Here is a 21,414-nt window from a genome sequence, read left to right as displayed (position 1 = left end):
GCATGTTCCAAAAACTGCTGAAAACAGTTTAAAACTGCAGTAAATAGCGTGTTTAGACACGCCATAGCATAGAAAGTTTCAAAAACGGCCAAAAACAATAAAATTTGGCATGTCGAAAAAAAATACCCAAGAAGCACAGCTATAATATCGCAAAAACGTCAAAAAATGGCATGTCCCAAAAACTGCTTTAAACAGTTTAAAACTGCAGTAAATAGCGTGTTTAGACGTGCCATAGCATAGAAAGTTTAAAAAACAGCCAAAAACAATTAAATTTGGCATGTCGAAAAAATGACCCAAGAAGCAAGGCTATAGTATGGCAAAAACGTCCAAAAATGGCATGTTACAAAAACTGCTTTAAACAGTTTAAAACTGCAGTAAATAGCATATTTAGACACGCCATAGCATGGAAAGTTTCAAAAACGGCCAAAAACAATAACATTTGGCATGTCGAAAAAATCACCCAAAAAGCAAGGCTATAGTATGGCAAAAACGTCAAAAAATGGCATGTCCCAAAAACTGCTGAAAACTGTTTAAAACTGCAGTAAATAGCGTGTTTAGACTCGCCATAGCATACAAAGTTTCAAAAACGGCCAAAAACAATGAAATATGGCACATCTAAAAAATGACCCAAAAAGCAAGGCTATAGTATGGCAAAAACGTCAAAAAATGGCATGTTCCAAAAACTTCTGAAAACAGTTTAAAACTGCAGTAAATAGCGTGTTCAGACACGCCAAAGCACAGAAAGTTTCAAAAAAAGCCAAAAACAATTGAATTTGGCATGTCGAAGAAATGATCCAAGAAGCAAGGCTATAGTATGGCAAAAACGTCAAAAAATGGCATGTCCAAAAACTGCTGAAAACGGTTTAAAACTGCAGTAAATAGCGTATTTAGACTCGCAATAGCATACAAAGTTTCAAAAACGGCCAAAAACAATCAAATATGGCATATCTAAAAAATGACCCAAAAAGCAAGGCTATAGTATGGCAAAAATGTTGTGACGACCCCGGAGTCGGGGCCTGGGGTTGTGGAGTGTGTGGTCCTCTGGGCATGTATTCTCTGTGTTCTTTGTGTCTCCAGGTCCTGGGGCCTCCACGTGAAGCCAACTGACTAATTAGGGGCACCTGGCCAGCGCTCCTGATTATTTAAGCCGTGCTGCTGTGGGGCCCATTGTCGTTCCTGCTTCACTGTCGGCCAGCCACGCCGCCCTACATCACTTTTCCTTTTGTTATTTTGCACTCTACAACAAGCACCACAAATGATCATCGCATCCATACATCCACACTCACTACTGATATGCATGTCCACATCCCACCATCTTTTGCCTCATTTATATTAATAAATATTAGTTGTTTGCTTTACACCTGCGCGCATCCTTGTTATTTGTTTCGGTGTGCGAGCCGGCCGTAACAATGTCAAAAAATGACATGTCCCAAAAACTGCTGAAAACAGCTTAAAACTGCATTAAATAGCGTGTTGAGACACGTCATCGCATAGAAAGTTTCAAAAACGGCCAAAAACACTAAAATATGGCATGTCGAAAAAATGACCCAAAAAGTATGGCAAAAATGTCAAAAAATGACATTTCCCAAAAACTGTTGAAAACACCTCAAAACAGTATAAAATACTGTGCCAAGACACACAATAGCACAGAATTTTGCTAACACGTCCAAAAACACCATAAAAATGGATGTTGAAAAAATGACCCAAAAAGTAAGGCTATAGTATGGTAAAAATGTCAAAAAAAGACATGTCCCAAAAACTGTCTTCCAAAATACCCCCAAAAAGTCAAAGTATAGCACACGGTCCAAAATGGCAGCAAAAAGTCATATTATAGCATGTTGTCCAAAATCTCACGAAAAAGTCATACTATAACATGTCGAAAAACGCCATCCTACAGCATGTGGAAAAAATGGTCAAAAAAACAATCATTCTAACTGAAAAAAAAGTACCGATCGATTAAACAATTAAAAAAAAGTCACCTTTTAAAATGTTGAAAAAAGTCACACAATAGCACGTGGAAGAAGATTTTATGGTAGCAGGCAAAAAAAGCATTAACAACACGCAGTTTGCACTGATGTCCTCAGGGTGTCACTGTGACCACACTGTCAGACTGCTGCCTCACAGCAGAGGCGTCCGCTGTCCATCCTGTCAGCATCTTGCTCTAGTTATGACAGCAACGTCTAAAACTCACTTTGTGTCTCTCGGTTTTGCATACTTTTTGGTGGGTGCTGTCATTTTTCATCGTTTTGTAGTTGTCTTTTGGTTCATTTTTGCCTCCTTGTCTTTTGTATTTCATGATGCCTTTGGTTTGATTCGTGCTGTCTGTGTGGTACTTTTGGTAGTTTTTGTTGTTGTTTTGCATCTATTAGTAGTTGTGTCTTTGCTTTTTATGGTTGTTTTGAGTCTGAGGCTGTTTTGTATCTTTGTATATCTTGTATCTTTGGATATCTCATGAATGCCTTGAGGGAATTTCTTAAAATTAGCACAAACATCCATTGGGAATCAGTGATTAACTGGTTCAATTTTGGCAGTCATAGGTCAAAGGTCAAGGTCCCTGTTACCTTGTCTGTCTCATTCTTGTGAATGCAATATCTCAACAAAACATTAAGGGATTTTTTTCCAAATTTTGCACAAACGTCCACTTGGACTCAAGGATGACCAGATTAGACTTTGATGGTCAGAGGTCAAGGTCACTGTGACCTTGCATCCATCTCATTCTTGTGAACATGATATTGCAAGAACACCTTGAGGGAATTTCTTCAAATATGGCACAAACGTTGGAGTGGACTCGTGGATGAATGGATTAGATATTGGTGGAAAAATGTCAAGGTCACTGTGATTTTGCATCTGTCTTATTATTGTTAACCCAATATCTGAAACAGGCATTTTCTAAAATTTGGCACAAATGTCCAAATGTCTACTTGGTAATAACACTGATTAGAATCAAGGGTCAAAGGTCAAGGTCAGCGTGACCTCAAAAGTTTTTGGCCATAACTCAAGAATTAATGCTCTCAGATTTCACACAAATGTCCAATATGATATAATGACAAAGTTCTGAAATTTTTCATCCAGTAGTTTAAAGTTCAGCCGTGACATCATTATGTTCTGTCACGTGTCATAAAAAAATCACGCCTTTTTGTTTTTTTCAGATTGAATGAAATAACGATCAGAAGCTACACGGACTGAGAGGCAAAAACAAAGCAGCGGCTCTAAAGCCGAGGCCGTGGGACGCTCTGGGTCCCGGGTGGTTAAGTTGTGTGAGCTGTCAGATCTCAGATCTGTTTGAGAAGACTGTGAGTCCACGTCGAGGCGGACCGCTGCTTCCCACCACTTCAAACACTGACCAGGCGGAGGTTGCTAAGCAACTGTTGTGCAGCATTTTGTTATGCTGTTGTCTTTTTATGCTGAACGTGACCTGATCACTGAGCTGCTCCACATACCAGAGCTCTTTTCTCTTTTTGCACGTTTGAGGGACAGCCCAGCTAGCAGGCAACGTTCCCACAACAATGGCTAACGTTAACTACAAGTTGCAATAATGTTTTGAAGAAAACATTTTAATCTAAGGTTCAAGGAACGTTTTAAGGAAGTTTATCATTTCAAATAATGTTCCTGTGAGGTTAAATACTTAGTAAGATGTAACGTTTGAACGGCATAATGCTGAAGATGTTTTACTGAGATTACACATTTTTTAATAAAAGTATGATGTAATGTGATATGTTAACAATAAATAAATACAAATTTTTGATTTTTTAAAAAAATATATGTTTACAGAGAATGTTACCTGAACTTTAAGAAGAACGCTCTGGGAACAAAAAGAAAACTTGCAGCTAAAAACCTTAGACACTGCATTGGTTGCATTTTACCGTTCTCAGAGTATTTTTAGAACCAAAAACTGCCGATGTCACACAGCATGATGGACGATATTAAATATAACGGACTCATTTTAGTCTTAAAAAATAGAAATGCTGTTTTCATGTTTCTTTTTGTTTTTATGGGTTCCTTTTTTCCTCTACTGTCTTATTTATCCCTATTTATTTTGTGTGTGTGTGTGTATGTGTCTGTACGGTTATGTAAATGCACTAATCTTTCATGCTGCATTTGTACATTTATCAGTAATTTCTATGTTTGTGTATATTTGCTAACAATTGGTGCAAACTGACCCCTCTCAATAAAATGCTTTCGATAAAAAATAAAAATGCTGCACACAGTAAACCTCTGTCATAGATGCTGTATGTGGCCCTCAGCCTCAGACACAAACACGCCCTTCACACCGAGTTTTCACCCAAGTTCAATATAAATCCTTCCACATCATAATTAGCCGTTCAGTGCAACAGACAAAGTATACAATGCGAGCCCGTCACTTGCAATTGCACCTAAAAATGTATATGTGGGAATTGGAGAACTTATTTCAGTTTCTAGCTTTTTTAAACTAGCTTTGGCTTAATTTGAAATGACCATTACAGGAAGTGGCAGCACTAACTTTATCACACAGTCACGGACAGACGACCTTAGCTTGCAAAGAAAATCAGTAAAAAAAAATCGGTAATTACTCTGTGGCAGATCATTCTGATCAAATTAAAGCCCATTATTTTTTTTGGGCAAAGAGAGGAGGAAGAAGAGCGATATTCGCAAGCAGGGTCCAAAATTAACATCCACCAAGCGCCAAATGCTGGTTGATTTTTCATTTGGCGAGTAAATCTCTTAAGTCGCAACACTGGAGGCTGAATGTACCAAAATAGTCGTGTATTACACTATGTGACGCTGCTCTGGTGCTGTGAGAGACAGCGGGGGGGGGGGCAACACGTCATTTAAACGAGTACTTGAGTGCTCATGTCCATCCCAACAGTGGACGAGGACAGAGACGACTGCCGAGATACGCAGCAATATTTCAGCAAATACAGGAAAGAAGACTGCTGACTTTTACGCAGATGTTAAACAATGTAGGATTTAAAATATGTAAAAGTTTCACGACCTAGAGAATACATTCTACAGTTAGAATTACAGTTAGAAATCACGGATGTACAAAGTGCGTATAAAAATAAGTTGCCTGTTCACAAGAAAACTCAAGCAAAAGATCTCTGACAATGTTGACCAACAAAGGCTCAGATATTTCTCTGAGGAGCTGGTGGAGACAAAACCCGGAGCTAAAAGGAGAGTGAGGGCTAAAGCCTTTGCACACTAAGTCCATATTTTCTGTATGAGCTTTTTAATATGCAGTCCAGCAAAAATCATTGCGCACAGCAACATTGCACACATCCAGTTTTGCTTTGCACATTGTGAAAACTAAAAATATGAGACAATATAGAAAAAAAAGCATTGTAGTCAGTTTGAAATGTTTCTCTGCATAGCTGGGTTTTTTTGTTGTTTTTTTGTTTTTAGATGAATGAAAAACGCAAAGGTGAGGTCAGTTTTGGAGGAAAAATTGGACTTGGTGTGCAGTTACCTGCCATAAACATAAGGGCCGTGAACGCTCATGTAACAATACCAGGAGCAGTACCAGAGTACCCCAGCTAAAGTACATTTGTCACTTAAAACCCAGCGCTGCGTCTCGCTGAGCGATGCTGTAGCACGTTTTGGACGCGTCATTTGACGGCGTCATTTCCACACAGCTGTCAGCCACAATAGCCTACATACGATTTCACACCACAGATTTCTCACAGTAATGGCTGCCAGGTGTAATGACAAGCAGGCGTCGGTGACGAGACGTGACAGCGGCGGGGGATATGAAGGAACGTCTCGACACCGACGCCGACAAAGAGAACACAAAGAGCCGAGGCTAATTACCACCGCTGTCAACAGGCTTCATTAGAGACGGAGCGCGGCTAATGGAGGCCTGCTCCCTGTGCCCGCTCACAATGCTGCTGCACGCATTATTTATAGACCCCACACACACACACACACACACACACACACACACACACACACACACACACACAGGATGTGGAGCGAGGGATTTTTTTGGCCAAGAGGCAAGTTGGCTGCTGAGCTGTTTTTTTTTGTCTTCTTTGAAATAAACATCTGACAGGAGAAAATGTCCCAGCTGGCAGGTGCTGCTTCGGTTTGTGTCTGTAATCTTTTATATGATTCACACCGAGACTGCAGTCAACGCTGCAGTGAACGCGGCCGCAGACCTATGAAATATACACAATGTTTGTAAAAATAAGTCACATTTCCTGTGGAGGAATGTAAATAAGAACATTTACTCAAGTACTGCATTTATTCACAAATTTCAGCTTCTTTGGCTTTACGTCAGTGTTTTCTTTCATTATTTTACAAACCAATTAATTAATTAATAACAATTAGTTTATTGCTCAAAATGAGCTCCACCTCAATTAACTCAGACTGACTCAATTCGCTGCTCATACGTTTCCCTAGAAACAGTAACGCACCAGATTTCATATATGACCCACAGCCCAATATATCGATATGATGTGGAAGGCTGAGATCACGTGACTGACGATCTGACGGGAGCAAAAACAAGAACGATGAAGAGGAAAGAAGAACAGAGAGCAGAATAATCTGGATCGGGAGGCAGGTTTGGTGTCTCTTGTGAACTGAACCGGACCTACATCACATTACTCACCTCAGCCTGGAACACCTCACTCTGTCTTAAAGGTCACATACATAACTTTATTAAACGCCGTAACTTTACTCGTCTGAACCTAAAGTATGTATCTTTACTTATTTATACCAAAACTGTTTCATTCTATGTTAACAACGTCACTTTACTTAAACCTAAACTATGTAACTTTACTTTTTCCAGAGCCAAAATAAACAAATTTACTTTCTTAACCTAAACTACCTAAATTTGTTTCCTTAAACCTTAAGTACATAACTTTCCTTCCTTCAACCTAAACTACGTAACTTCACATTCTTACACCTAAAGAATGAAGTAAAAATGTCCAACCATGTTTGTTTTTCTAAACCTAAACTACAAATCTTTACTCTTACAGTAAAGTCCTGCTTTTATATTAATGCATGAGTCATAATTATCTAATGAAATCATATATAAAACATAAAGGTAACATTCTTTAATTACTTTAACTTTTGCAGGACTTTTGTTAACATTATAGCATGTAACATTATAGTTAACAAAAGTATTTTTACTGTGGTATTAGTACTAAGTACTAATACCACATTAGTACTTTTAGTGCAGTTTAGGATGCTTCCTCCACCACAGAGCTCTTTTAATGCTTGGAAACTAAGATATGAACAGTTTTACACACACAGACGTCAGAACAAGTCACAGATTTATGGATATTTTAAATTAGTCAGAGTGAAGTTTTAGTTACTTGATGTTTGTTTTAGTTACTTGACGTTTGTTTGTTTTAGTTGACGGATTTTACGGATTCAAATCTGTGAACAGTGAAACTGAAGACCTCTGCCCCGATTCAACCGGGCTGTATTTCATTCACGGAGGCGCTGGCGTGTGTGCGAGCGCAGTACATCATACTGGATCTGTGCGTCGATCCGGCGCGGGGAGGACGGGGAGCTGGAAGTAATTACTGGCCTGAGGAATCCTGGTCCAGAGGCTGACAGCTACATCCTCTGTAATTTCTGTTTGTATTTGATGTTGCTTTCAGAACAATAGCAGCACAGACGGCGAGAGGAGGACGGGGGAGATAAATGGAGGAGGAGGGACTGTGAGAAGGAGATAGAGGACAGAGACTCTGAGCAGGAAAAGCAGAAGAAGAACGAGGAGACACATTCACTAATCCTGTTCTCTGCCGTCCCTGTTTCTTTTTGTTCTGGTCGTGTTGTTACACGCTGATGTCCACGCTCATCCCGAGAAAATACCAACGCTTTAATGAATTCAAAATCGCTGTAAATTAGTTGTTGTTTCTTTTTCAGGTGAAGTTTCATTCACAGAAAAATGTCAGTAAAAGACTTTTTATAAGTGCACGTCACTTATGTGTGAACGGCGCTGACGGAGCGGCGATATCCGACGAGCTGGGACGAGCATGTGTTGAGTTATTATCTATCAAGCGTCATGTAAGTTATTATACACGCAGCCTGAATTTTAAAAATATACTCGACCGTCGCCGCTTTAGCATTAAAATACTGAAGATACCAAATAACAACATGTCCTTGAAGCTTGCTTTTTTTCTTTTTCTCCTTATTAATATTATTATTATCATTTTGTTTTATACATGGTACAATGTTTGTGTCATCTGTGCGTCCTGTTTGACTCCGATAGAAATTTCGTGAATTGCATTATACTCTATCAGTATAGATAGTGTAGTATAGTAGTAGTATAGTGCTGACGGGTATTTCTCTATTGTTCTACACATCATAGATATTATATATTCAGTCTTCTCTGCTGTTCTTTTTTTTTATATGACTGTACATTCCAAATATTATTTGTGTTGTTGTTGGTTTTTTGCATCAGGTGATGTGGTCATGTGACCCAGGCCTTGTGCTTATAAAAGATGGCGGCTTTATATCGTTTACCGAGTGTGAAGAAGAGCTGCTGGCTCCAAACGCCACCTCGGCGCAGCTCAGTAAAGGCTGCCAGGGGAGCTAAAGTGCACGGACCTTTTTCTGTTTTAGCTTGTACTTTGTGTGGGTCCAGCACCTTTTTCTCACACACACACACACGCACGCACGCACACACACACGCACGCACGCGCGCTCTACCATCTCTCGAACTCTTATGTTACTGTACAAGCTGACCTGTGAGCTGGTCACGTGCGGAGATTCTGCCAGCTGTTGTCTACAGATCGTGACTTGAGCAGTGAGGGCCCCTCAGAGAGCCAGGAGCCTGCTGGCGACACAGTAAACCTCACAGAGACATAAATAGTGCAGCGAGCTGCAGCAGCAGGCCGCGCTGTGATTATGTGCGTTCCCCGGTCAGGAGCGCAACGCTGTCCCAAATTGTGAAAGTGGTTTTGTTCTTGTGTCAGCCCCGAGGCAGCACGAGCAGCCGTGTGAAGTCTGTCCGCTGCTTTAGCAGCGGACCAACAGCAGCAGCAGCAGAGGGGATGTCGCAGTAAGTGCTCGGACCAGACGCTCGGGTCTGTGATTTAATCATGTAAACTAATGTGACAGACGCTATTCATTACTGCTGACAAAACACAACATTATAAAATGAAAATGTAAATGAACGAGCTGATGATGTTTTAATCAATGTCACGAGGTTAAATCACTGTGATAATGTTTCGATATGCCCACGCCCTAAAAATGATGGCAGGACTAATCACACAGACAGCCTCTCATAATGAGACAAGTCATTTCAGATTAATAAAATCATTATCATGAAGTATAAAAAAGCAAAATAAAGCCTGAATAAACACACGAGTTCAGTTCACTGTTTATGATAATGTTACTTAATCAGTAATAATTTTTCTTGCCATCAGCTGTTTCAATAATCATGATAGATTATGCATCCAAAAACTCTGTAGTGGGAGGCAGTGGGAAGCAAATGGAGACGTCACTGCTGGATACAGCATCCACAATATTGATGAATTACCATATGAAATGCACTGAGTGCACAGACTGGACCTTTCAGCTGTGCACTCATGTAAACAAATCACTGGACCTATCAGTTATGCACTCATGTAAACAAACCACTGGACCTATCAGCTGTACACCCATGTAAACAAACCACCTTCATTATCAGCTGTGCACTCATGTTAACAAACACCTTCCTTATCATCTGTGCACTCATGTAAACAAATTACTGTACCTATCAGCTGTGCACTCATGTAAACAAACCACTGTACCTGTCAGCTGTGCACTCATGTAAACAAACCATTGTACCTATGAGCTGTGCACTCGTAAACAAACCACTGACCCTATCAGCTGTACACTCATGTAAACAAACCACTGTACCTGTCAGCTGTGCACTCATGTAAACAAATCATTGTACCTATGAGCTGTACACTCATGTTAACAAACCACTGTACCTGTCAGCTGTGCACTTGTGTAAACAAACCATTGTACCTATCAGCTGTGCACTCGTGCAGGAAATTTTCAGCAGAGGTTTGCGGTTCGGGTCGTTGATCAAGAGATGTTTACAGGTCAGGTGGAGAACAGTTCTGATGGTTGATTATGCAGCAAATGTTCACCATTACACCGTGCCTTCAAGCTGGATAAGATATAAACTCAACCGCATCATCTACTAGAAATCAACCTACTATGACTACGACCTAAAGTCCCACAATGCTTTGCACTGCTCACTACCAATCACATCATGATCCTTTTTTCCATAGCTTTAAATCTATATAGTGACTGTAGACGATTTGGACATAACTCTGCATGCATCTACAGTGCAGATGTTAAATATAGATGTCAATCTGTAAGCTTCGACTGCGCAGACGTCAACTGTAGCTGTAACTTTTCAGGTTTGAGAGGGACTTCAGGCTTTCAGTACGTCCATAAAAACACAAAATGTGAATTCTTCTGCAATGACCTCAGTGACTCAGAGATTAGTGGAATTCATTTTCTGCTGCTGAGAGATTTTTCAGTGGCAGAAAGAGACACGTGCATGTGTTCAGTCTGTAGGTTTTACCACAGATTGTGTTTGACACGGTGAAGCTCTGCCCTAGATTTTCATTTAGATATTACACACACACACACACACACACACACACACACACACACACACACACACACACACACACACACACACACACACAGTCCATTATCAGCATGTGTGTGAGTTACGCCCATGTTTCATCAGAAGCAGCTCTGTGGTTGTGAGCAGACTTTTACATCATCCTGTTGAAGTGGAATTACTGAGACCAGCAGCAGAAAACTGAACTCCAGTAAAAGTACTACTAGTTTACAGTAATACTTTAACAGAACTATGAGGTACTTGTACTTTAGAAATAAAGAATAATACTGTTCTCACCCCAAACCGTACCAGTCCCATCCTGAAGTCCCCTGGTCCCCTGTCCACTAACAACAGCCAGAAACTTAGGAGCAATATCTGATCTAACTCGTCACTCATGTCAATAAAACTGTCCGATCCTGCTTCCTTCGACTAACAACAACGTCAAGAATTAAACATATACTATCACACTCTGACCCGGAAATACTGTAGTTATTCACACTTCATCATCTTCACACTCGACTATTTTAACTCTCTCCTCTCTGATATAAATCAAAGATCACTCTGCCGCCTCCAGTGGCTTCAAAATGCAGCAGCTCTGCTTCTCGCTGGTTTTAACAGACGCCGTCGACCCGATCCTCGCTCCCTCCACTGGCTGCCTGTTTGTTTCAGAAAGATTTTAAGATTTTTCCGGTCACTTTTAAAGCTCGTCTGGCCCCAAGCTCTGTTATAGAAATGTTAACCATACATGAGCTGGTCTGCAGCCTTGTGTTTTTGGCAACCAGTATTTACGTATTACGTATTTTTAATCTGCCCTGATCCCGCTCATCATTATTGTAATTATTATCAGTGTTTTGTGTCTGATGCCTTTTTGTTACTGTATTTTTCTAAAATGTTTCTGCCTTGAATCTCCTGTTTACTTCTGCCCTTTTATCTTTTTTCGGCATTATTGACGAACTTCAGTTGTTTTATTGACTCTGACCTTTCTGTTTGTCAAAGCACTTTGTAAACTGTGTTTTTAAAGGTGCTATATAAATAAAGTTATTATTATCATTATTACTTTAGTATTTCTGTTTCATACCATTTCATGTCTTTGTCTGCTCCTCCTCCTCCGCCTCCTCCTCATCTCCTGCATCGTCACACAGCTCGGCTCTGCTCCTCTTCAGTATCTTCATCTTTCCGTGCTGCTTCATTCAAAAGGAATCAAGCTGATCTGTTAATATTTAAGCCCGATATATTCAAAAGAATCAGGAGACAGTAATTCGTCTTTTTTCATTTCATCACATTTAAACACAGTTTCAGTGAACAGCTTCTTCTTCTTACAGTATCATGAAATAAATTAAGCGGAATGATTGAATTTACTCGTCTGACTTCATCTTTAGAAAAAAAACTCGACCATTGTCTGTCATATTTCCATCATCCTCACACGGTTTTACCTTCATAATATCCTCCTCTTCGCCCTCACTCCTCCACTTTATATCTCTGATCTCTGCAGGAGCCAAAGACTTTCACTCCTTGTTGGTGCGATTAGCTGAAACCCTGCAGATGTTTCCCTCCAGACGCGTCTGCTGTTAAGAAATAAATATGATCTCAAGTTGTGTTTACACGCCAGCTGCAGATCTGTCATCAACATACGTCAATTTAAGACCAGAATCAGAGAATCAGAAAGCTGACAAAAATCATCTGCAGGAGAAATGTGTTTGTGGATTTTAAAATTTTAAAATACATTTTTGTGTTTCCACCGCTCGAGCAGAAAACGTGTGGTACTTCCACTACTACTACTGTTGGCAGTATTTTCCATATTCTACTATTTTTCAGTTGTATGACTCGTGCTTTGCAGGTCTTTTGCACTTCTTTTTGACTTGATGGTTTAGTTTCAGGGATTTGTTAAAGGGCTGACACCCTGTTATTTTTGTGTGTGTTTACTTTTCTTCTTTTTCAGAAATGTTTTTGCATCGTTCACACGTGAAATCGTTACCATGACAGGAGGTTATATGCAAATGCTGCCCAAAAAATATGCTGCCAATCGGTCTGATGGGGACACTATAATTAGGGCCCAAAAATTCCGTTTTTGAAAGGCCACGTCCCTCACACCATAACTCAACTGGAAATTTGACACAGAATCCAGATTAATGTGTTCGACCAAAAAAAACAAAAAACAAAACAAAGGTGCCATGGACAAGATTTTCACCATTTTCAATTTTTAGAAAAACTTCGACTTCTTGGACTTGGTTTGGACTCCTTCCAAACCAAAGGTTAGATTTGTACCAAATTTTCTGTGAATCATACCTGAACCGAGCTTATCAAAAGTTATCAAAAGGTTGGTGATATCTCATTGCTTCTTGAAGATATTTAACAAAACATTTTAGCACATTAACAGACTTAACTCTTCAACCATTCAGCCGATTATCACAAAACTCACAGGAAGTGTCCAAAGCAATATCAGCAGCATATCCCCAAAGTTTCATCAAATCAACCCCTAGGGGGCGCTAATTTCTTATTCAATCATTCCAAAACTTATGTTAAATACTAATGTTGAACCACGTGTCTAAAATTATTTCGAAATCCCTCAGCAGGGGGCGCCAGCAGTTCCAAACTGCTTTGGACTTTCACAAAATGTGTCCGTAAACCAGCGAGCATCAGACTGAGTGAAACGCTTCTGTTTGTCGGGCGACAGATTGAATCAGTTGGTGTGTAAACTCCTGCAGTTCTGTTTGACGTTTCTGCTACATTTCCAAAAAAAAAAACTGAGCGTCGTATGAAGGAGGACGTGACCTGACGTCTATCACGCCACCACGTTAAACAGCCCATATCCCAAACATAAAGGCTCTTATTTTATTGATAAATGTGATGAAGTTGGTTTTAACCAAACATGTAAAGGGTCAACTTTGGTATCACTTCTCTCTCTCTCAAGAGACAACCAAGGACCACGATCCAGGTCCAGAGACCTCATAGACCGTCAACATGATCAGACGCCGAGGACGTCTGCAGGTCTGAGCTTCCTGTTTCACTTCACAGTGACGAAAACCTGCAGCGACATCAGGAGGGACTGTGTGAGCATCCGTCTCAAACACAGTGTCCCACACACTGCTGGATATCCAACATGGACGAACGCGCACACACACACTCAGACAAAGTGTGCATCTGTTCAGAGTGTGTTCTCGGTGTGTATGTGTGTGCGTTCTCCCTGCGTCACGCCGAGCCGAGGCTGTCGAAGCCGCAGAACTTCCACCGTTTCTCAAGAGTCGCTCCGACGCCGCTCAGCTCCTGACGGAACATGCTGGGGAGGCGGACCATGAGACGCTCCAGGTCCCCCGCAGACACCTGAAAGAGACAGACAGACAGATATAAAGACAGACAAACAGAGATATTAGGATGGATAGCCAGACACACAGACAGAGAGAGAGAGTGAAAGGAACCGAAAGCAGCCAGAAAAAAAAACAAAAAAAACCCCAGCATTTTACATTTAAAAAAAAACCAAAACTTTGACTTTTGGATTTAATGTCTCATGACTTGTATGACTGGTGTTGTGGATTTTTGTTACTGATTTTGAATGTTGTGTTTTTTAGGCCTCGGCAGCAGAGGAGAGCAGAGAGCTTGTTCACCTTTGAGTCGAGTCTCTGAATGTACGACCACAGATACTCCAGGTTCGCTCCGAACGGATGGACGTGCAGGAAGGTCGATATGATGCCTGCAGAGAGGAAGACAAAACCCATGACGGTTACTGGAGGGACGTTTCAAACTGTACAAACAGAATGGGATCCAACATGTTTCACTAGGCAGGTTTCAATTAAACCTCAAACTGCGAATATTGCCTCAACTGCACATGATGCTATGAGGTCACATGATGCTGTGAGGTCACATGACGCTCTGAGGTCACATGATGCTGTGAGGTCACATGACGCTCTGAGGTCACATGATGCTGTGTCTATGAACTTGTCAGTAGGAACTGGCTCCCTCATGATACAGCAGGAGCTACAAGAGCTGTTACTGCATCACATAAATCGTGGACTACATCTCCCAGAATTCCCTCATACGTGGCCGCTCCCACGTATAAGGGGCTCGCCTTTCCATCACAGCTCCATAACACGCCTACGTGGCCTCGGATTGGAAATAATGACAACTAGTTTGGTGGCTGCAATAGAAATAAAGCTGCTAATGTTTTGAACATCTGTCACCATGGTTACTGGGATGTTATCAGCAGAAGAGAAGTCACATGACATCACTCAGTGGAAACACAGTCAGCTCCACATTAAGTTTTATTCACTGTATAAACTGAGGCTCTTATGATTGTGCATTTTCACCATCATAGATACATTGTTATTATTTGAGATGCCAAAGTGAACTGCAGCATGTATATATTGTGCTGCTTTGCTGTTGTTCATCAGTATTCACAGTAACAGCGGCGTGGGTTAATAAAGTGAGCAGAGAGCGCGCTGACAGAGTTTCTGCATCCTCACAAAGTGCTGCACAATAAACAAACGGCTCTTTAAAAAACGCTGGCCGAGCAGAAAGAAAACGCTCCTGAGTTGATTACTGCTGAGAGGTCCTGCAGAGGTAGGCAGTCATGCAGAGGGAGTGTGTCTGAGGGGGTGGGGGGTGGGGGGGTTGGCGTCCCCCAGAGGACCCGGCACAGCCAATATTTATTTCCTTGATTTATGTGGCGAAACGCTGGCAATTACAGACAAGCCTAATTCAATTCCTTCCACCAGACCTGCTCACATGGAACAGAGTGTGTGTGTGTGTGTGTGTGTGTGTGTGTGTGTGTGTGTGTGTGTGTGTGTGTGTGTGTGTGTGCACGAGTTTAATTTCCAACTTGAACACTGAAGGGAACAGGAGGGAGAGAAACCCAACCAACATGTTTCAGCAGTGAATTACAGTCTGATGTCTCTTCTCTCGTCGACAGGAACTTTATTTTAGACAAAACGACCGATTCACTAAAAGATTGTGCAGCTTTTGCTGCTGCTAAACGTGCACAAAGAAAAAAAGACACAGCACAATACTCAGTGCACCCATGACATACGCCTCGATCTGCACTGCTAAGAAAGCAGCGTCTCCGTGCCCCCGTGATAGCTGCTCGTATGATTTTCTAAACTTTGCAGGACTGAAACTACTGCTGCCTTATTTATAGGCCGGGTGAATAAATGTTTAAGTCTTACTGTTTGAAAATTTAAATTGTGTACATCCACAGGTTTGATTCTCTGGATGCAAACAGGCTTCACCAGGCAGTCTGTCACCTGACAGTCCAGACTCAGGGAAAAACACGCAAAATCAGCCTGAAAGTATTAAAGACAGGGGGACATGTCCCTCTGTCCTCTGAGGAAATTACCATCCTTTTATGCAGGTATTTAAATCAACATGCTCGTCCTCTGTGTGTGAGAATAAACTGTGTGTGTGTATAAACAGTGTGTGTCCACATGTGGCCTTTAAACTGTGTTTTCGGTGCAGAATGAAAAGCTCCAGCAGCAGATTACAGGCAGTCAGGATGAAGACAGAGCGCCGGCTTCCTCTCTCCTTCATATCTGGATTTTCTGGGTGCCACTAAGAGAGATAAATGTGCTGCTGCTTGCTCAGCTCGGACAAACAGCAGCTTCACTACAAATCAGCAGCCTCTGCAGCAGCAGCAGCAGCAGCCTCAGCAGCAGCAGCCTCTGCAGCAGCAGCCTCAGCAGCAGCAGCAGCACCTGCAGCAGTAGCAGCAGCAGCCTCTGTAGCTGCAGCAGCAGCAGCAGCACCTGCAGCAGTAGCAGCAGCAGCCTCTGTAGCTGCAGCAGCAGCAGCAGCACCTGCAGCAGTAGCAGCCTCTGTAGCAGCAGCAGCCTCTGTAGCAGCAGCAGCCTCTGCTGCAGCAGCAGCAGCAGCAGCAGCAGCAGTGCTGAGGATCAGCAAAGAGATGAATTCAGTGCGGCTGCTGAGAGCCTGCCGCTCGGACAGAGATGCATGATTGTGAGTTTCGAAGATAGAGAGAAAAAAAGGAGACAGTTTGTGTCTCGGTCTGTCTCACTGCTTCAAAGACCTCGTAACCTCCAGAAACCACTCAGAGTCAAATTAGTGCGTCACTGGAGAACGTAGCTGGACAGAACCGATTGCATGCACAGGAAATGCTGAAGGACGGCGTCCTATATAATATTATATATTATAGCACTGCCAGTAACAATGTAATATGAGGCGCGTGAGAGCACTTACAGGACGGGTGGCTCCCATAAAGAACTGGCCCAGAGCCAGTTCTTTAGTGATGCACTTCACTCTGAATCCCAGCTCCTGCTGGACAAATGTGCTGCTGCTTGCTCAGCTCGGACAAACAGCAACTTCACTACAAATCTGTCCAGCTACGTTCTCCAGTGACGCGCTTATTTTTGTTGCATGTGGACGCACCCAATGCTGTCCAGTGGCTTTATAATAACAACGCCACCAGTTCTGACCGAGTGCATTCTCGACTGACAGAGACTGGCTTTAGGATGTCACGCTTGTCCGCCGAAAGAACTGACAGAGTTGACGTATTTGTGAACTAATGACAGTCTGAAAAACACTGATTCTGACTTCCAGGGGTTGTGACATCACAGACCTAAGAAAGCCGAAGTCTTAAAGCACTATGGCAAAAGCAGGAGGAGCAGGCGGAGCTACATAACAGCAACATTTTGCAACTTTAGTTGATGGCTGAGTCTCATTCCCGAGTCGTCAAACACTGACGTCTTGATTTGAGGTTTCGGTCCGGCCATCAGCCATCATCGCTCATAATGAGCTCACTTCTCCCGTGAGCTAAATCTGTGAAAATAAACTTTATTTTTGAGAAGAGGGAGGGAGGGGGACCCGCTGGAAGTCACTGAGTCGTCTGCAGCATCATAACTTTGTGTAATCGTGCACAATACGATTCAACGTAAAAACAAAGAGTAAAGTAATGTGATTAGCTGATGTGTCACAGCTGGACATTTTCATCTCACCTGCAGGTTTAATATGTGGAAACCTGTGTTCTTCACTGGCAGTCTGACGCAGACTGATTATTGGTGATTATTTATGTGATATTGATTATTGGTGATTATTGGTTAATATTTGTGTGATATTTACCGAGCAGCAGAGCCTCCTTCTCTGAGGCCACACCTCCTCTCATGATGATCTCACTCCTCCGCTCTCTGCCGAGGAACCCTGAGGGAACACACCCGTTCAACACCTGCGAAAAAACACACACACACATATATTACACATGTTACAATACATATACACACTGTACACACACACACACACACACACACACACACACACACACACACACACATTGTGTTTAATAAAAGCATCCCAGCTCTCAGGTCACATCAGTGTGACATGCTTTATGTATCTGTGCTCTGCAGTCAGTTTCCACTTCAGCAGCGTCAGGGTTAAAAGTTCACCTCCGTGGATATCTGTGTGTGTGTGTGTGTGTGTGTGTGTGTGTGTGTGTGTGTGTGTGTGTGTGTGTGTGTGTGTGTGGCCAGTTAGGTGCTGTGAATAACAACCTAAATTCTTCTTCAGGTCAGCGCAGCTCTCTGACCTCTGTAAACATGCAGCATGTTTTATCAGCATGAACAGACATCTGCAAAATCTGCAAAAATGTCCAAACAGAATGTATCATATTTAGCATCTGTTTTCTCAGATATATAATATATAATATATAATATATATAACATCATCTCCCTAAACAAATATCTGCTCATAGTGACTAAAGTGTGTTTTAAAGCTTCAGCGAGTCAGATTTCTTGGGTCCAGCAGCAACGATTACAGATTACAACCTGCTGAAACTTCCCCTGGTTAGGATTCCTTCAGTGCTCATTGATCACCAGGTTTTTACCGGGAGCTGAATTATCCACAGAGGTCTCTTCCTCTCAAGAAAAACCAGACCCAGGGATTGGAGAGCAACTGTGGCTGACATTTTGAACTACCGTGGCCAGCAGGTAGCAGACCTGCGGTGGTCGACATGTAGGAGAACTGTGGATGCCAACGTGAAAATGTGAACGTCGCTATGTGTCAGCAGTGTTTGGTTGTAGGCGATGCAAAATTACTATTTTTATTCCATTATTATTATCAGCCGATTTTACACTAACGAAAACACAGAGATTCAATTTAATTCACCTTAAATCCTTCACACTGGCACCCTGGACCTTTAAATCTGCTCTGCCGTGTCAGTTTTTTACCTTTTCATGCAGCTCTCCGTTGGTTCCCTCCACAGCGTCGGCGTTTCCGTTGAGCAGCTGAGGACACACAGAGAGACAACAGGACGTTTGGTCAGACTCAGAGAAACAAAGAGCGGCGTGCAGCAGAGGAGCGTTTGTTTTCTCTGCTGTTGGTTTATAGATGGTGTGTTAGAGCAGAGTCAATAACACACTGCAGCGTGTTTGTCCGTTACATCTCAACACCGGAGGAAAACACAGCTGATGAATGATTCAGGAAGACATCACTAACGTGCATCATACATGAAAACCACTTACGAGACCGTGTGGAGAGGGACAGGCAGGAGGACACAGCCGCAGTGGACTGTCACTCACACATTTTGTTGAGTAGTTGATGTGTATTGACGTGCAGAGCCCTCCATGTAACTGCAATGTGAATTTTTTGACATAATCTTACAGTCTGTTTGGTTCGTTTGGCCCAAAGTGATGAAAAAGTGTTCAGGTGTCTTTTAGTTAAAACTAAGCACGAGGAGCCAGCATGATGTCACCAACTGACAGGCTGCGCCATCGCAGTGACGCCCAGTCACAGCGAAATCACGTCCAGGACCTGATTTTGTTTGTTGATCTTCTCTATTGTTGCAAAGAACAGGGAATGTGCAAAAGTTCACAACAAAAAAACACAGATTCCAGATTTGTATTGACTTTTGCACTGTGGTTATCTTTATGCACCAAAACATGCAGACACATTGCTTATTTGTGCAAAACCATTAGTCAGTAAAACTGTTTTGGATTCTGATTCATGCTGTTATCAATGTGAATTCATATCAAGAGACAAATTCAAAAGTATCAGAACTGAGTCTTAAACCTTCTGCAGCACAATTTATCTCTCTTTGTCTCCCTGAGTTTAGACGTCCAAATCTTTCTCTTCTGTCTGCAGCCTGAAACCATCAATCTGCCTCCCATCGATCAGAACTAACTGACACTGCTTCGACTCTACAGCCTGACACGAATTTATCATCGACAAAACTGTCATTAAAGAGCGCCACAAATACTTTCTCATGAAATCGCTTCTGTCTCCTTAAACCGACCGGCTCGAGTTTCAGTGAAAAAGTCCACATTTAATGTTTCTGTTGTTTAACTCTGTCTCAGAATTTATCACCAGTGGATCACTTTAAACCTCTCTGGATGACAAACATGTTCAGGATGTTTGACTCTGTGAGTCCAACATGACTAACTTTAATATTTATTACATAAAAATAATCTGTTGGGATTTATACCAGACATGGGCAAAGATTCATCTGAACACTGTGACATCCCAAAAAATATACAAAATTAGATTTATATCGTACTCTCTGTGTCCAGTTTAGTAGGTTTGCCTAATGCAGGTTAATTCAACAGTCCTGGACAAGTCTGAAATAAGCACTGTGTCATAATAACAGTGACATTACTATTAAAAAAGACTGCCGCACAAGAGCATCAGTGCACTCGTTTTGTAACATTTGCATGCGTGAAAATTCTTCTAATCCAACAAAACACGCCAGATCCTGAACGGCTGCTGCAGCGTGATGTTAGAGCACAAACTTGGATTAGAGATTTCTGCAGATTAATCTGACAAAACTTCATGCTGTGCTTCAAAACTGCCTCACTAAAGGATTGAATCATTATTATTACCAGCCGCTCGGGATCATTAAAAGAAACTCTGCAAAACTCGTCAGAGGCTGAAGGCCTGAACCCTCGACTGAGGACTGACAGACAAAGTTCATCAAATAGTGTGTAAAAATGAACTCACACGCTCAGTGCGACAAGAATAATGCACCAATATGTGGTCAACGCTGACTTTTTGAAACCCCAAAATAGGGCTGGGGAATATAATGCTAATAATATTAATCGCAATATAACTTTTCCTCGATTGAAATATGAGACGAAGTCGACAGAACACATGTTTTGACAGACAACACGAACAGCCAATCGTCAACGCAATGAAAACGAACCTGGTGATATCTTCATATCTCACTGAGGAGTCAAAGGGAACCTTTAAGCTCGACAGAAATAGTGATCTGATGTATATGGTGATACATATCGATATCGACTGATATGAAAAAAAAAATCATGAAAAGACTTTTTTCCTTATCGCCCAGCCGTACCCGAAAAGACTCCACATGAGACATAGTTTTGTTTGGTACCAGCAGTTAGTGTCTGTGAAATACTGCAAAGGAACTTTAAACATTTTCATTTGGAAATGTTATCAGGTTTGTGAAGAAACATTTTTCCATTCACCTGTTATTTAATTTCACTGAAAAAATCAGTCAAATCAGTCAGAGTGGGACTCTGAGAGATTAAAGGAGAAAGATGGAAAATATTCCTAAAAATAACAGACACTGTTGTCTTGATGAGGAATTTCATAGAAATGAAAGTTTTCTTTCTTTTTTTCTAAATGTTGTTTTTTTTAAATCTTTAGATGGTTTTGTTTCTTTGTTCTATCTCCTGAAAACACTTGATTTTGTTGATACAAATAATCACTAAAACAGGTATGAATTCAAGTATTTGTAATGTTTGTTTGTTTTCTTGCCAATGAAAATCAAATTTCAAAAAGAAAAAGGCGTGCGTGTGTGTTTGATCACTGACAACAGCTTCATGTGTTGGCCTGTTTTCTTTCACTGTGACATCACTGTGACATCACTATGACATCACTGTGACATCATTGTGCTGCAGCCTGGTTTC

At 41.6% G+C, this 21,414-nt stretch overlaps 1 protein-coding gene across 3 annotated transcripts in view; it reads right to left on the bottom strand.

Annotated features, from left to right (window-relative positions):
* Nucleotides 1-12,279: 12,279 nt before the first annotated feature.
* The window catches only part of enox1 (ecto-NOX disulfide-thiol exchanger 1), a 97,109-nt gene continuing 87,974 nt past the window's right edge, over nt 12,280-21,414 (bottom strand). For all 3 annotated transcript variants that reach the window (XM_088083823.1, XM_042494216.2, XM_088083822.1), the window contains 4 exons: nt 18,718-18,774; nt 17,618-17,720; nt 14,158-14,243; nt 12,280-13,876 (listed from right to left, as the gene is read on the bottom strand). In XM_088083823.1, the coding sequence (XP_087939949.1) occupies nt 13,745-13,876; nt 14,158-14,243; nt 17,618-17,720; nt 18,718-18,774 (378 nt within the window). In that variant the 3' untranslated portion in view covers nt 12,280-13,744. The remainder of the gene's footprint in view (nt 13,877-14,157; nt 14,244-17,617; nt 17,721-18,717; nt 18,775-21,414) is intronic.

This window comes from Plectropomus leopardus, chromosome 10 (genome assembly GCF_026936395.1).
Source record: "Plectropomus leopardus strain MGB_pleo_1.0 chromosome 10, ASM2693639v1, whole genome shotgun sequence".
Taxonomy (NCBI): domain Eukaryota; kingdom Metazoa; phylum Chordata; class Actinopteri; order Perciformes; family Serranidae; genus Plectropomus; species Plectropomus leopardus.
Note: the sequence above shows the minus strand (reverse complement) of the source record. Positions and strands in the feature narration are given on the sequence as shown.